The sequence below is a fragment of the Palaemon carinicauda genome, chromosome 22 (genome assembly GCF_036898095.1).
Source record: "Palaemon carinicauda isolate YSFRI2023 chromosome 22, ASM3689809v2, whole genome shotgun sequence".
In the NCBI taxonomy this organism is placed as follows: domain Eukaryota; kingdom Metazoa; phylum Arthropoda; class Malacostraca; order Decapoda; family Palaemonidae; genus Palaemon; species Palaemon carinicauda.
In genome coordinates this window covers 59704261-59720378 of record NC_090746.1, presented here as the reverse complement: position 1 = coordinate 59720378, position 16118 = coordinate 59704261, and the positions used below count along the sequence as shown (strand labels likewise).

Genomic DNA, 16118 nt, shown 5'->3' with positions numbered 1-16118 from the left:
GATTGTCAGTACCAACAGCTAATTTGTCTGGTGGTGCTGGTGTTCGATGCGCATTTTAATAAGTAACTGGTTGAAAGTTCATTGAACCATGCTCCTCGTTTCTTCAAGGATTACGTGATAGGGAGCTAAATCATATCAACAATACTCTTAACTAAATGTGAGCATAATCGTGATACCGTCATGTCTTTGAAAACAGCTGACACAAAACCAAAATAAAAAACCGATAATTGCTTTTGTTGAAATACATCTTGAATTGATAATAGAAAAGTACAAAAATAATTAAACAGTTCAGATAACATCGAGAACCAGGATTATTGTAGACATCTTTCAGTAAATACTGTATGCTGTCGGTTAAAGGCACAGATCAGCTGACAAAATCGAATGGCGTTTTAATTTCTGGCTACGATCGAACATAGATTTAAGCATAGTAAAAGTGTATGTTGTGTGTACCATCTACCTGACTTTCTAAGGAAACAAAGATTTTCTGTTAAATGTTTTGTTTGTGTATCACACACACACACACACACACTTAGAGAGAGGGGGGGGGATGATACTTGATTATCTTTTATATTTCTAGCCTGTAGAAGAGGTAATAAATATGATTACTGTAGACAATAGCTTAGTGCGCAATAGACGACACAGTAACGTCATGCTTAAAGAAAACGCGTAGGTTACGAGTTGTTGTAATGAAAACACCTAACATTTACAGTAAGTACAGTTAAGCTGTACTGTAGTAATATTACTGTACTGTACATATATTACAGTAATATATACTACAGTATCAATGAGTATTAGATTAAAGTACAGTATTACTAGATAGGAACAACATTTGTTATAAAAAACAATAAGGGGATGATGATGATGACTCGATAAATATTTACTTTAGAGCAATACTGTACTGTAGCCTTACTGTGTCCAGTACGTAGTGTACTTGTGTGCAAATGTACTGTACACTGCACATATGATTATGCACTGTTGTAGAAACCAAATTAAAATAATAATACGCAGTATTTACTGTGTTAATCATCAGCTCGGTCATCCGCTCCTGGCAAGGGCCACTGTCTTTTCAGGTTAGGAGTTAACCCACCATAGTGCAGCTTTATTCGCGAAAATCCCCTTTTCGCGACTGTGTTTGAAACCTAACTACCGCAAACAACGAGGGCCCTCTGTAGTTTAATGCTATTCATTTCAACATGAATAGAATGCAAGCATTTCAAACATTTAGTAAAAACAAAAAAAAGTTTCCTGTATATTCTTCCCCTCTGAAGCACAGCTTAGGTAGACATTTTGGGATCTCCAATTTTGACCATGGACTTCCTGATCTCTGCTTTGCCAAGAGAAGCGCCCCTAATTCGTGCCAGGATTAGGCTACTGCTCAGCTCTGAGCAAAGCTTCTTGACTGAGGAACATAGACATTGTTTATGTTCCTGAGAAGCTTCAAGCATTTGTGCCCATCCTGTGACATCAGGCCCTGGAGTTAGAAGTAACCAGTATTCTCAAGTTTCTTGTGGATGTATTATGCAAACCTTTGAGATTAGTGTCAGACAAAGATCTGACTACCTAGATGGTGTTTCTGCAACCATAGCTTTGGCAAAGTTAGTTGGCAAGTTTTGACATCTTGTGTGTCCTGTGTCATTTTGAGGGATGAAGGAAGGTCTCTTAAGCTTGTAATTCGAATTCTTGGGTAAGCCCTTGATACCAGGATGGAGTCTTCCATCTCTTTTCAGGTGGTGTCCAGAAGGCATCAAATTGACTGGCTTCTCTCTCTTGTAGGGGCTTCATGGTGCTGTCTTGAGAGAATATGATGCTTAGTCCTGGTCTCGAAAGAATTACTGACTCCACAAATCCTCCAACTAAAAATATGCCCTTACTCCAAAAATTTCTCTTGACATCCCAAAATCCCTTGACTATAGAATCCCTGATTCCAGAAAATCCCTGGCACTAGAAAATTCCGCATTACTTGGCACCAGCAGGATAAAGAAAAAGATATCCAAGAACACTGTTTCTTTCTAGCTTTGTGTGACCATTAGTTCTACCTATACCTCAACTAGCATAGGTGTTGGAGTTCCAAATCAGATAAGGGTTCACGAAGGTAAGGATATAGGTTCCTTGTTAGCCCTTAGGAAGAACTTTTCAGTGGCTCAGTTACTAATACAGCAGTCTGTTTATGCAGGTTTCTTTTACCTCCCACTACCTGCATGAATGTATGCACAGCTCCTAGGGTACCTTTTTATTATCATCATCATCATCATCTAACTACAACCTTAGTTTAAAAAGCAGGATGTTATAAGCTCAAGGGCTCCTAGAGGGAAAAATAGCCCAAGGTGGAAAGGAAATAAGGAACTCTAACCCAAGACAGTGGAAGAAACAGACGGAATGTGTTTCTCAAAAGTACATTTGCTATCAAGACTCGCACCTAAAATTTTAAGAGTCATATAGAGTTATAGAAACATAATCTATGCTGAGATAGGGATGTTGAGGAAACACTGTCCTCAACCTACTTGCAATCATAAAGGTACTTAGAGTTGTGTTAGGGTTCAACATTTTTCCCCATAATTTGCAGCATGCAGTAATTTTAGCTAGATCTCTATCAAGGGACTCAGCAACCCTAGATCTACATTCAGTAGATTGAATTGTTTGTGTGGTGGCTCCTCAATAAGCCAACATAGCTCTTTCACGGGAAAAGATACATCTTGTTTAAGATAGCAGTTTTGCCATGAGACTAGGAGAAAAGACAGATTGACTGGCTCTCTACCCTTCCTTCTTCCCCCTTGCTAAGTACCGAACCGGACAGCAGGTGCAGGCGAGTTCCATAACCAAGAAATTTTTCTTTTCAGACAAAATTTGTTGAGAGACATCTTTCCCATCCTCCCAGATGAGGGAGAGGATAGAAATAATATTTATTCCTACGTGGATACAAACTAATGCATCATTTATATGGGTTACTACTAATGTTTTCTGCGACTGGCCAATTAAAATTTTTATTGATTGTATCATGCTGAGTAAATGCAGTGCATGTGTAAAATGCAAGTGGAAGGTTGCTCACTGCATCTCCTCACAACACTGCTGGTCGGGAAGTGAAGAGTTGTTCTCTCACTCCCTCTCTACAATCGAGCCTTTCACTTTCATTCCGTTTCCCCTTTTATATTTAGCTCTCTTGACTTGTGTTTTTTTTTTTATTTCATAATTATTTGAGTGACTTCATTAACTGTTACAAGTAGAGTGCTTATATCCAGTAAATATCAGTATTTAGGTTTTTTGCTGTGGACGGGATAGCAACTATTGTGGCGTCCTTTTGAGCCGGGCAGACATAGACACACACCCTTTGTGTCCCTCTCGCCTAGATAAGAGAATCTCTATGTAAGTTCTGTAATAAGTGAACTTCCTCCCAATGGGAGAGTTGTTTTTTCTCTGCAGGAAACTTAACGAGATTTCTTTTGAGTAGTCTCTCCCAACGGCAGTTAAAGATACTCATTCTATGCTGTGAGAACCTCCCTTCAGTTTTTTTATATTTTTCAGAACAATGAAAGCATTTCCTCGTTCCCGGAGGACCTTGGAGTTGAGCCTGTCATTTCCCCTGTACCGAGGCAGTCCTATTGGAAGATCCTGATTACCAGTTTCCAGCTCGTATTAATGAGAAAGGCCTGCCTTGTATGCTTAGGGGTTCTTGGCAGAAAGCTCTTCTAAATAGCACCTGGAATAAATTGAGAGATTTTTCATTTCTCTACTATGGGAGTGGTTGGTCCGCTTTGGTTGCGTCCCCCCCCCTCGTTGACAATGCCCTATGCTCAAAGTAGACCTCTCCTTCCAATCCTAATTACACTGAAATCGAGTGTAACTATTCCTGCCCTACCAAGAATTTCTTTGAAGGATACAGTGTGGTTGAACGTTCAGATTAACAAATCCAAACGCGCAGCTGTATCTAAACAGGATGATGTCACAGTCTGCGCGCCTCGTCTTAGCGTGTCGTGCTGTCATCATGCGTACCAACCTTGCTGCGAATGAAGAATTTTTCTTCACGCCCAAGACAAGCTTACATCTCAAACTCTTCACGTGCAAGACAGGCTTACAACTCATCCCAGGTTATTCCCTGCAAGGACAGATCATATGCTAGCTCTATGCGTGAAAACCGTTCTCTGCAGCGCATCAAGTTTGAGACATTCTCCTTAGAATATCCAGGTGGATGCCTAAAGTATGGCCTCATGGACAGGATTGATGAGCATAGAATGATCATCTGCTCAGAGGATTTCCCTTCATGTATCTTGAAAGGTGAAGATAGAAAGAACCCTTTTTCCCCAGGCTTGCAATGGAACACCAGTCTGGCTTAAGTCAACCTGACTAAGAGACATAGACGAGGCTCGTGGCGGAGACAAAGCGGAGGCTTTTCAGTTGTTTGTTTTTAGTGTACCGAATCTGGGAAAAGTGCACAATTCTGCTGAACAGGTTGAATGGGAAACATATTTCCTCAGGCCTACCTCCACCTTCTTATCTCACCTCAATATGCTTACGGTTGGAGAAAGGAAGGACTTTCAAGATGAATTAGGCACCCCTTATAACCTTAACTGCTGGATTAATGCTAAACTAAAGGTGGCCACCACTGTAAGCACTAGCATTGACCCAACAAAAGTCAAACCTCTCGGAACCTCTGTCGGGTTCAGCAACACCTCAAGTTACAAGGATTAGAAACTGCATCCTTCGTTAGAGGATGCAGGCGTGGTCCACGCCATAGGCTTTCTATGTGGCAGAGTTTTGGTAACACTCTCATTTCGTAAACTGAACTCTGAGAGACTTCAAATCTCCCGCCTGGCACTTGGATGCTAGAGGCAAATGTTCTTTTAACGGGAGTGAGCTGGACTACTCCCTTTATTTTTCCACTTCCTTTTCTCATCACAATGTTAATGATGTAAGGGAAAGGAAGGATGTTTAAGGAAGAGTTTTGAATTCAGTTACTGTTAAAATGAAACAACCAAATTATAACATAATTAATGACTCTCCAGAAAACCTCTATGCACTTCCGAGTACTAGCTCTGCTAAAATATCCCCCCCCCCCTTGAGGTCCCGATGCCAGGCGTTGAAGCCTTGCACTTTATTAAGATTATGAGCCGCGTTCGTCTTTTGGATGGATTGGATGAGCCTCCTCATATGCAAACTGCTAGTTGATGGTATGTCATGGACTCTATCGTCTCACAATCTCAAAGCCTTAGATACAAGTTCAATGTGGTGCTTTCAAACCAGACTAGAGATATGTTAGACTCTCTTAATACACAGGTCTCAGCATCAATGTCTCCTACCATTAATAGGTGTGTACCCGAACTTATTTGAAGATGTCATAAGCAGGGTCAAAAGCCCTAGAATTCCTTTTACTTCAGACCATTCTTCAGTGGGAGAACTGTGTCCTGAAAAGACGTGACACAATCTTGGCCAGACGCTCGGAACAACTGCCCCCTGGAGAGTTGTTAAGTTTGAGAAATTTGGATTTGGTGAATTCCCTCTATCGATTCTTCAGACAGAATTAGTCAGCAATAGCTAAGATTGCTGGACAAGAACAAGCTACTTCAGAAAGAAGGATGACGATGGCTGTTAGGTCTACCACTCATCGTCTACAGAGATACTTGTATAAGATACTGTCATCCAATAGTTTAAACTACTATGACCAAGGGAGTGAGTTCCTTTCCCCTTTGAAGGCAAAAATCCAAAGATTCAATAAAAAGCTGCTACTAGTGTAGGAGCCTGCCTGGACTTACCACAAGTAAGGAGTGGACATTAAAGTCTGTAAGAAAGTAGTAAAATTGGTTGTGGTCCACTCTCTCACCATTAAAGATAACATGTTTATAATATGGGCCTCCCCTTTTTCTCTTTACCTACCATGTTTAGTCTAGACACGCCTCCACTATATAGGTGTTGAGTTTGGCATCTATGGCCTTTTTACCTTCCGTTATTAGATATTTTTTTACTCAAGTAATCTAATACCAGCTGCTGGCAGGGGAAGAACCTGGTGCAAGTTCTCCAGTGAACCAAGAGGAGGGGGGGATTTCCTTGTATCTTCCTGCCCTTATTTTTAATTTTTGTAATTGGTATAGCAATTAGTTGTTTGTCAAATTGTTGGTTACCCAAAATGAGGTACCAACAGAAAGTCCTTACCAGGTTGACCTCAAGGAAGATCCAGATATCACTTTCAAGAAGAAAGCTACAGTTTCTAACCTATACCCTTGTAGGACTCTTGTGACATGGAGACTAGGCTATGAAATATGGGCCCTTTCTTCCCTCACTTAGAGAAGGGAGCCAGCCCCTACCAGTGATGGCCATATGTCTAGCCATAAATGGCACTTATCTGTTTCAGAAAGATTGATCATCCCTGAAACCAGAGTTTAGATGACAGAACCCTTTCTCTTGGAAAAGATTACCCCTCTTGAGAAAAAGAAAGGTCTGCTTTAGTATCCATGGTGCAAGTAGTGTTTAGTGGCAGAAGACTATGAGTATGCAGAATAACTCCCCGGTCAGAAGAATGTACCCACTGGTAAGTCGAAAGTTGCCCTCCTGTTTTTTCCCGTCCATCAGTTAGACAGGATTTGTGTACTTCCTTCCAAGTCTAGAAAGGCTACAAGCCTCTAGAAAAGATAAGAATCACTTAGGATAAGAACCTTAAGACCAGTTAATCACCTTTACCTGTCAGGAAGCCAGGCAAGGAGATTTATGAAGATAATCCAGTCAATACATTGCCAAGTAGAAGTAGTCATGACTGCCTGAGTAATAACCAGGTATGACCAGGAGAGCTATGCCCTCCATACTTCCTAATGAAGCTTGGCTTTAAATGTTTTTCCTGCCATGAATCATTCAACTTTGCCAGATTGCTTGTCAGCACTGTTTTCAACCAGTACTATGGTAATGGCCAGTGTCCTCCTCCATCACCTCTGGAAAATAAGACCAGGAGATCCAAGGGAGTTAGATGAACATCTCAACTTATTAAAAATAAAGATCACTCTTGACACGTCATTATTATTATTATTATTATTGTTATTATTATTATTATTATTATTATTATTATTACTTGCTAAGCTACAACCCTAGGTGGAAAAGCAGAATGCTATAAGCCCAAGGGCTCCAACAGGTAAAATAACCCGGTGAGGAAAGGAAACAAGGAAAAATAAAATATCTTAAGAAGAATAACAACATTAGTATCCTAAGTAATGTCTTCCTTGGGAAGAATTTATCAACAAACCGGCTGTCCAGGTCAAAGAGTACCCTTACTAGGGTGATTCTAGTATGGAGAGCATTCCAAGACCTTGTCACCTTGGCTTAGGACTGCTTGACAATCTTGAAAGCAGTTCCTATAGCTTTCATGATGGTTCAGATCTAGTTATAGATTTTGAAGCAGGCCCTGGTCTGAGATGCTATAATTCCCTACCCGAAAGAACTCTCAACAACCCTCTTTACCAAGGCTTCTGGTGGACGGAACGGTCTCATAAGAGTAATCTCCCCCCTCTGCTATTGAGTCGGGAAGAAGGATTTTGCATTTCTGGTAAGATTATCCTCAAAATCCCAGTGAGAAGGGTCTAATAAAGATCTAATTACCCTTTACTCTTGTGTTTTTATCCACCAGCTAAGTAGACTAGCCTACTTGCAGGGTCTCCTTTCCCCAGAAACTCAACACAAATGCTATATTTCCAGGGGCGATCATTTTCTCATTTTAGAATGAGAACTGGATCTGGGGAATTTTTAGTTAAACTTTCCTCAAGCTTGCCTCTTTAAAGTCCAGGGATAGACAAGGCGCTCCAAAACCGACTTTTTCACGAGCTTGTCTCTCAAGAAGTCTAGGGACAAACAGTGTGCTTCGGGCAGGGATACTAAAGATATTCTCCTGTGGACGCTCTCTGATTAAAAGCAAAGTAATTCCTCCTGAACATGGACACCCTGTTGGCTAAGGCTTGTTTGAAATTATCATCTTCAGGGAAAGAGTTGCCAGGGACCCCCTACCCCCCACTGTAACATGACATCAGAAAGCTGCCACCTTGTCCCGTCTCGGGTTTCGTGAACAATCCAGACTCAGGCTAAAAAAGATGTCGTGCTAACCCTTGCAAGGTTTTTTTTTTCTCAAAGAGGTTTCTGATCATACGAATAACTAGATATTCTGTTCCGTAGAGCAGTGCGAATTTCTGGTAGAACAAATAGCTGGGACATATCGTTCCCCCCTTATATGTTCAAGAGCTTTGGTCGTTCCGGAAGAAGATAGTCGGTGACACTTCCTTTCTCAAAGTGCTGTATAAAGAATTTCAGAAGAACCTATGCATCCTTAGGGGAAGTGTCGATAGGGGCCCCCCCCCTCGAGCATGTGATCTAGATGGCCCTGCCACAACTGTAGCGTTCTAAAAAATCACTCGATTATACTAGTTTCCAAAACGTTTCTTTGTGAGCTTTCAAAAGCTCTGATAGAATGTATTCAGGAGTACCATCCCTTTTTGAGAGAGAGAAACTATTATAAGAGCCTATTTATCCTCATAGTAAGGGTCACTATGGATCCCCCTTGAGCAAGTGATAATGCCGGTTTGCCGCAACCTCACTGGTCCGCGAAACCAGATATTAATATAAGTCCTCTAACTGGTGGATAGAAAGGAAACCCACTTTTGGACATCTACCTTAAGATGGTACATTCAAGTCTTTAGACATTATCTCAATTAGTGTAGTGGTGGTGGCGCACTATTATGACCTAACTAACAGTTCTTACAGGATATGTGCCATTTCCAGCCCCAGGCCTCATTACTCTGATATTCTTGGCTAGAAAGATCGCTGAGGCGGATATTGATCTTCATTGGACTTGAAGCCTGGCCTGGGGTTTTTACCCCAATGCAAGTAATTGTGCCTCAGTTTCTTTAGGATATTGATATGCTAAAAAATTGCCCTCCTGTCTATTGTGTAACACATGATGATCATACCACTTCACCAGCCTTGTCTCGTTATGTGCCGGGAACTCTGTTCCCTGGTGGTTCTCTTAGATCACTTACTAGTACTATTAGTAAGTTTGGCCTTTCCTCTTTACAAGCCAACTACACTATCCTCTATGATTCACAATGGTCTCTTATTTCTGTACTTAGTACTGTAGTTAGATCTCCCAGAGAGGAAGGGTTTACTTCTTTATTTCACAAAGACTTCCTCCCTTCTAAGGGTGTTATTTATATAAATCACGTATACCAAGGCACTTCCCCAATATTGGGGGGGGTAGCCGACATCAAACAAATGAAAAAAAGGTGACCTTTCCTCTCTACATTCCTCCCAGCCTGACAAGGGACTCAACCGAGTTCAGCTGGTACTGCTAGGGAGCCACAGCCTACCCTCCCCCGTTATCCACCACAGATGAAGCTTCATAAGGCTGAATCTCCTACTGCTGCTACCTCTGCGGTCATCCAAGGCGACCGGAGGAAGCAGCAGGGCCTACCGGAACTGCGTCACAATCGCTCGCCATTCATTTCTATTTCTAGCACGCTCTCTTGCCCCTCTCACCTTTCTCACATCTATCCCCCTATCACCCAGAGCTTTCTTCATGCCATCCATCCACCCAAACCTTGGCCTTCCTCTTGTACTTCTCCCATCAACTCTTGCATTCATCACCTTCTTTAGCAGACAGCCATTTTCCATTCTCTCAACATGGCCAAACCACCTCAACACATTCATATCCACTCTAGCTGCTAACCCATTTCTTACACCCGTTCTCACCCTCACCACTTAATTCCTAACCCTATCTACTCGAGATACACCAGCCATACTCCTCAGACACTTCATCTCAAACACATTCAATTTCTGTCTCTCTGTCACTTTCATTTCCCACAACTCCGATCCATACATCACAGTTGGTACAATCACTTTTTCATACAGAACTCTCTTTACATTCATGCCCAACCCTCTATTCTCTACCACTTCCTTAACTGCCCCCAACACTTTGCATCCTTCATTCACTCCCTGACGTACATATGTTTCCACTCCACCATTTGCTGCAACAACAGACCCCAAGTACTTAAACTGATCCACCTCCTCAAGTAACTCTATTCAACGAGACATTCAACCTCGCACCGCCTTCCCTTCTCGTACATCTCATAACCTTACTCTTACCCACATTAACTCTCAACTTCCTTCTCTCACATACCCTTCCAAATTCTGTCACTAATCGGCCAAGCTTCTCTTCCGCGTCTGCAACCAGTACAGTATCATCCGTAAACAACAACTGATTTACTGTACCTTCCATTCATGATCATTCTCGTCTACCAGTTTCAATCCTTGACCAAGCACTCGAGCATTCATCTCTCCCACCACTCCATCAACATACAAGTAAAACATCCATGGTGACATCACACATCCCTGTCTCAGCCCCACTCTCACCGGAAACCAATCGCTCACTTCATTTCCTATCCTAACACATGCTTTACTACCTTTAGTAGAAACTTTTCACTGCTTGCAACAACCTTCCACCAATTCCATATAACCTCATCACATTCCATGTTGCTTTCCTATCAACTCTATCATACGCTTTCTCCAGATCCATAAACGCAACATGCACCTCCTTACCTTTTACTAAATATTTCTCGCATGTCTGCCTAACTGTAAAAATCTGATTCATACATCCCCTACCTCTTCTAAAACCACCCTGTACTTCTAAGATAGTATTGTCTGTTTTATCCTTTATCCTATTAATCAGTACTCTACCATACACTTTTCCAACCACACTCAACAAACTAATACAGTACCCCCTTGAATTACAACACTCATGCTCATCTCCCTTACCCTTACCCTTATTTATATGGGTAATATAAATGATTCGGAAGATTGTATTTGCGTACGAATAAACTACAAATTTTATGTAATTTGTATATTTCCTAGCTACCCCTGATTCATTTACCAAAAGTCCCACCTTAACCGCCCTGCAAGTCTTTGACGAGGCGAGTGTTGTGAGGAGACGCTATAAGCAACCTCCCGCTTGCTCTTTGCGCATATGCTTAGCTTACCTAGCATGAAGCATGACACAATCAATCAAAATTTTGATTGGCCAGTCAAAGAAACCATAATTGTTAGTAACCCGTATACATGACTTAGGTTTGGATAGCTACGGAAAGTACAAATTGCAGCTTATAAAATTTGTAGTATTCAAATCCATTTGTACAACTTATCGTATTCAACGATAGAGGATCTTGCATGACTGATTACAAATCACATTTATGTGTCTAACCTAACGCCTGTTTATTATAATCCATTAGTAATAGAATTAATTTTTTTTTGCTTTGAAATGGCTTTCCAACTAAGCCTATTTTAGCTGAAAAAAAATCTCATCATCATGATTCACTCGTACTTATCACATATGGCATTATTGAGTTAGAGACTTTTGGCCTTGATAACATTTATGTGCCAATTGGCTAGTAAATGTTGTACCTTTCCAATTTGAAAAGATCCTAAAATGACAAGTCCCTGTGTGTAAGCAGTGTTATCAATAAATTTCACGCAATTTACTTTGGGCATTGGGCATTACTTTAGGATCCTTGCACCATCCCTTTGCCCCCCTAGCTGCATCCACTTTTTAGCTTTCTACTTTACCTCTGTCCCCACTTCCTTATATCTTCCTGTACAGTCGCTCAACATTGGTTTGGTTTGCTTTGTACAGCAACAGAAGGATTTTCCTAAATATCCTTTCCAACCCCAGTGTTTGGCCTTACAACCCAAATTCTGTTGATGCTAGTTTCTCTCTGTAAACTTTTTGGTGCTGACTCAACGATTCACAAACTATTGTTTTACTGCTTGTTACTTCCTGTGTACTCATCTGAATACTCTTAGCAATCATATGAGAGCTTTTATTACAAAAATCCTTTAATTTTACTGCAGGGTACCTCCTTCCATTCCATTGGTGGTTGTTCCTTACAGTTTAAGCTAAATATTAGTCAGTGTACGGTGTTAACACTGAACACATCTCCGAGTTCAGATGATGTATGAGCAATAGAGTTCCTTTTTGTCTACAGACAAAACATTGGGAAACTGGAACATTAGTACACAAAATTAGGAATATGAATAATTCAAAGGTATGTTGGAACAAAGAAATTATTACATCACATTTAGGACCTCCATTCAAGTTTTTTTTTTTTTTGCTCTAATTACAAAATTAAGATAATTTTGTCATGATTGTTAGTTGTTACAAAAAAAGTATACTGTGCTATGAAAGTGTAATTATTCTAAACCTTAAAAGACTGGATATTACAGCTTTTCATGTTAGTTGGATGTTTTATGTGTAAACAGTAAAATTTTTCCTTTTCAGACTGATGTAGATGGAAGGTCTTGTGTGGTAACAGTAAAACATGGAAGTCATATAATTTACTTGGCCATCAGTTTTCCAAATAATTATCCTCAGCAGGCATGTCCCAATTTCAGATTCAATTTTGGCACAACTCTTGATTATACTACAAAGGGAGAATTAATGAAGGTAGGAGTAAAATTTCAAGACAAGTTTAAATATTTCTTTAGTTTTGTGTATATTTTTTTATATTTTTGTGAAAGATTACATTATTTTCAACTAAAACTAAAAAATTTTATTTTTCAATATTAAACTTACCCGATAATCATGTAGCTGTCAACTCCGTTGCCCGACAGAAATCTAAGGAGGGATACGCCAGCTATCACAATACTAGAAGGGGGTGTACTAACCAGCGCCACCTGTGGCCAGGTACTCAAGTACTTCTTGTTGACACCTCCTCAATTATTCCTCTGTCGTGCCTCCGGCTAGACGTTCTGGGATACGCTTATGGTCTTCGAGTTTATTCACGCATATTTGGTGAAGTATTCTCTCTGATTTACGGCTGTCGCATTACTGGAAACCTTCTGATATTAGCTAGATAGCTTTTATTTAGTTCAGTTTAACGGTTAACGAATTTTTGCTTGTTTTTTTGGATCTCCCTTTGACTACTCTTGAAAACAAAATGTCTGACATTTCGCAAGTCCCCTCCCATAGACGATGTAGGTCTTGCAATAGACGTATTCCGAAGGCCTCGGTTGATCCTCACACCGCTTGTTCTGACTGTAGGGACAGACCCTGTCAGTTAGAAAATCGATGTGAGGAATGCGCCGGACTTTCGGAATTGGATTTTGTCCGTCTTTTAAAGTATTCTACTAAGTTAGAGAGAGTTAGAGCTAGGAGGAGTTCTTCTCACTCTTCTTTATTTTCCTCATCACATGATCCCCTTCCTGTTCCTACCCCTGTAGTGGCTACCCCCGATCCTACTGTGTGCCCTCCGCCTGATATGTCAGTGGTTTTACGTGCTATTCAGGCTTTAGGCGATAAGGTAGAGTCAGTGGTAAGTGACCATAAGTCTCTGATGGCCGAAGTGAAAGAGCTGAAGGTCAAGAGTGCAGTGGGTGAAGTTAGTGCCAGTGCTGTGACGAGTGCTAGTGTCGGTGCAGTGCCTTGTGCTAGTGTTAGTGCCAGTGTGGTGCGTGAGGTTTTTTCTGTGCGAGCCAGTCGTCCTCCCAGTCCGGGACCTCTTGCAAGCTCCCAAGCCCAGGGGAGAAGCAATGTCGAAGGGCATAAGGGTTCGGCAGGCCTTGTTAGGCGCACAGAATTATCCTCAGTGGTTGCGGGCGTGTCTTCCACAGACCGTCACTCCCACTTGCAGACGATTGAGCCCGTCTTCCGCTCGTCCGCTGATCTTGTTTCTGGGAAGAAACGTTGGTCTCAGGTCTCGAGACCGCTTAAACGCAGAGTCCAGCCCGCGAGTGCTCAGCCAGGTTGCAGTCATTGGCTCAGCTCCGACTCGCCTCTGTCATCTGTCGACTGTACTCCGCCCAAGAGGAGTAAGGTTCTGCCACAACAGAGCTCGACTGTTAAGGCTTTACCTCAGTCTGCTGCCACCTCTGCTGATCCCAAGTGGTCTATGCTTCAGTCCATGCAAGCTCAGCTTTCGGACCTGATGCGTGAGTGTTGTGCTGAGAGTGTTGCACCTCCGCCTCCTCCTGCACTCCTTCCCCCTGCACCCGCTCAGCCTGTGCTCAACCCGCCTGCGCTCGCTGCACCCAGTCGCAGCACCATCTGCCAGACGTACGATGTTGAGCCACATTCTGTGTTGGCTGTTCCCAGTGTTGTTCAGCCTCAGCCTTCTTCCAGGCAACCTTCTGTTTGGGATCAGGAGGATTACTCCACTCTTCCTCCGCCTCCCCTGGCTGCTCCACCGGTGGTGCAACTCTCGGTGGAGGTACAACAACCTCTTCCACCCATGAGTCAGTCTCCTCAGCTGCTGCACCGAGTTCAACCTGTGCACCCTGATCCTGCGCCTCAGACACCTCTGCTTGCGAGAACTTTACCTTGTTCTGCACAGCCTCGGTCTCTTCACGCTCCACTCATTCCACAGGAACAGGAACTTTCTGCTCCTCCTCCGTCCACCACGGTTATTGTTCCTGCTCGTTCTGACTCTGCGGTTCAGCATTCGTATCCGATCTCTTCACCTCATTCTGGGAATGAGGTTTCGGATGATGAGGAGGCACACCTTGATCCCTCATCGGACGTGGACGAATCCAAGCTCTCTCCACAGTCTCTTGATTTTCGCAAGGTCTTGGCTCTTCTCAGGGAGGTTTATCCAGACCATTTTGTCTCAGCTATTCCCCGCTCTCCGCCATCTGAGTTTTCGCTGGGCGTACAACAAGCTCAGTCCTCCTATACCAAGCTTGTCCTAGCTAGATCCTCCAAGAGGGCTTTTAGGATCTTAGGGGAGTGGCTGCAGTCTAAACAACTTCTTGGCAAGACTTCCTTCATGTTCCCTCCAACGAAGCTCACATCGAAAGCGAGCGTTTGGTATGCCACAGGGGAAGCACCAGGCTTGGGAGTACCTGCCTCTGCCCAGGCTGACTTCTCAAGTCTGGTAGACTCGCCTCGAAGGACTGCTATGAGACGCTCAAAAGTGTGTTGGACCTTCTCAGACCTGGATCACTTGCTGAAAGGGGTGTTTAGAGCTTTTGAAATGTTTAATTTTCTCGACTGGTGCCTGGGGGCCCTCAGCAAGAAAACCTCTCCTGCGGACAAAGATTCTGCCATGCTGTTAATGTCCTGCATGGATAAGGCCATCAGAGATGGATCGGGCGAGCTAGCGTCCTTGTTTGTATCAGGGATGTTGAAGAAAAGGGAACAGCTGTGTTCTTTCCTTTCCGCCAGCATTACACCTTGCCAACGGTCACAGCTTCTTTTTGCTCCGCTCTCGAAGTTTATTTTTCCCGAAGAGCTCATTAAGGACCTGTCTGCTGCCCTGATACAGAAGGATACGCACGATCTTGTAGTTTCTTCGGCTCGTAAGTCTAAGGCTGCCACCTCAGTCCCTAAGACTTACCGCTCCCCAGTGGCTGATACCCCTGCTACTAGGTTCATACCGCCCTTTCGTGGTAGAGCCCCCAGCCGAGGAAGCTCCCGTCCAGACTCTTACAAAGGCAAGTCCAGGAAAGGATCCAGGTCATCCAAAGGCAAAAACTGACTATCCGCTTCTCCAGACAACAGTAGGAGCCAGACTCAAGACCTTCTGGCGAGCTTGGGAGTTGAGAGGTGCAGACGCACAGTCTGTCAGTTGGCTGAGGTTCGGTTACAGGATTCCATTCTGCCTTCAACCACCTCTGACCACATCGCCCATCAACCTCTCTCCCAACTACAAAGAGGAGGACAAGAGGCTAGCATTGCACCAGGAGGTGTCGCTTCTTGTGCAGAAGAAGGCAGTGGTTATAGTCCGGGACCATCAATCCCCGGGCTTCTACAACCGTCTCTTTCTTGTGGCCAAGAAGACAGGAGGTTGGAGACCGGTGCTGGACGTCAGCGCTCTCAACGAGTATGTCACCAAGCTGACGTTCACGATGGAGACGACCAAGTCGGTCTTAGCAGCGGTCAGACAAGAGGACTGGATGGTCTCTGGACTTGAAAGACGCATACTTTCACGTTCCGATTCATCCAGACTCCCAACCTTTCCTAAGATTCGTTTTCGGAAAGGTCGTCTATCAATTCCAAGCCCTGTGCTTTGGCCTAAGCACAGCTCCTATGGTCTTTACCCTTCTGATGAGGAATGTAGCCAAATTCCTTCACTTGTCAAACATCAGAGCCTCCCTCTACCTAGACGACTGGCTGT

At 43.0% G+C, this 16118-nt stretch overlaps 1 protein-coding gene across 7 annotated transcripts in view; it reads left to right on the top strand.

Annotated features, from left to right (window-relative positions):
* Wdr59 (WD repeat domain 59) overlaps positions 1-16118 on the top strand; it is a 312153-nt gene that overhangs the window by 115422 nt on the left and 180613 nt on the right. For all 7 annotated transcript variants that reach the window (XR_011039436.1, XM_068346284.1, XM_068346280.1 and 4 more), the window contains exon 12: positions 12287-12451. Coding sequence is in view for 6 of the 7 variants with exons in the window: in XM_068346284.1 (XP_068202385.1) it covers positions 12287-12451 (165 nt within the window). In the remaining variant the exon portion in view is untranslated. The remainder of the gene's footprint in view (positions 1-12286; positions 12452-16118) is intronic.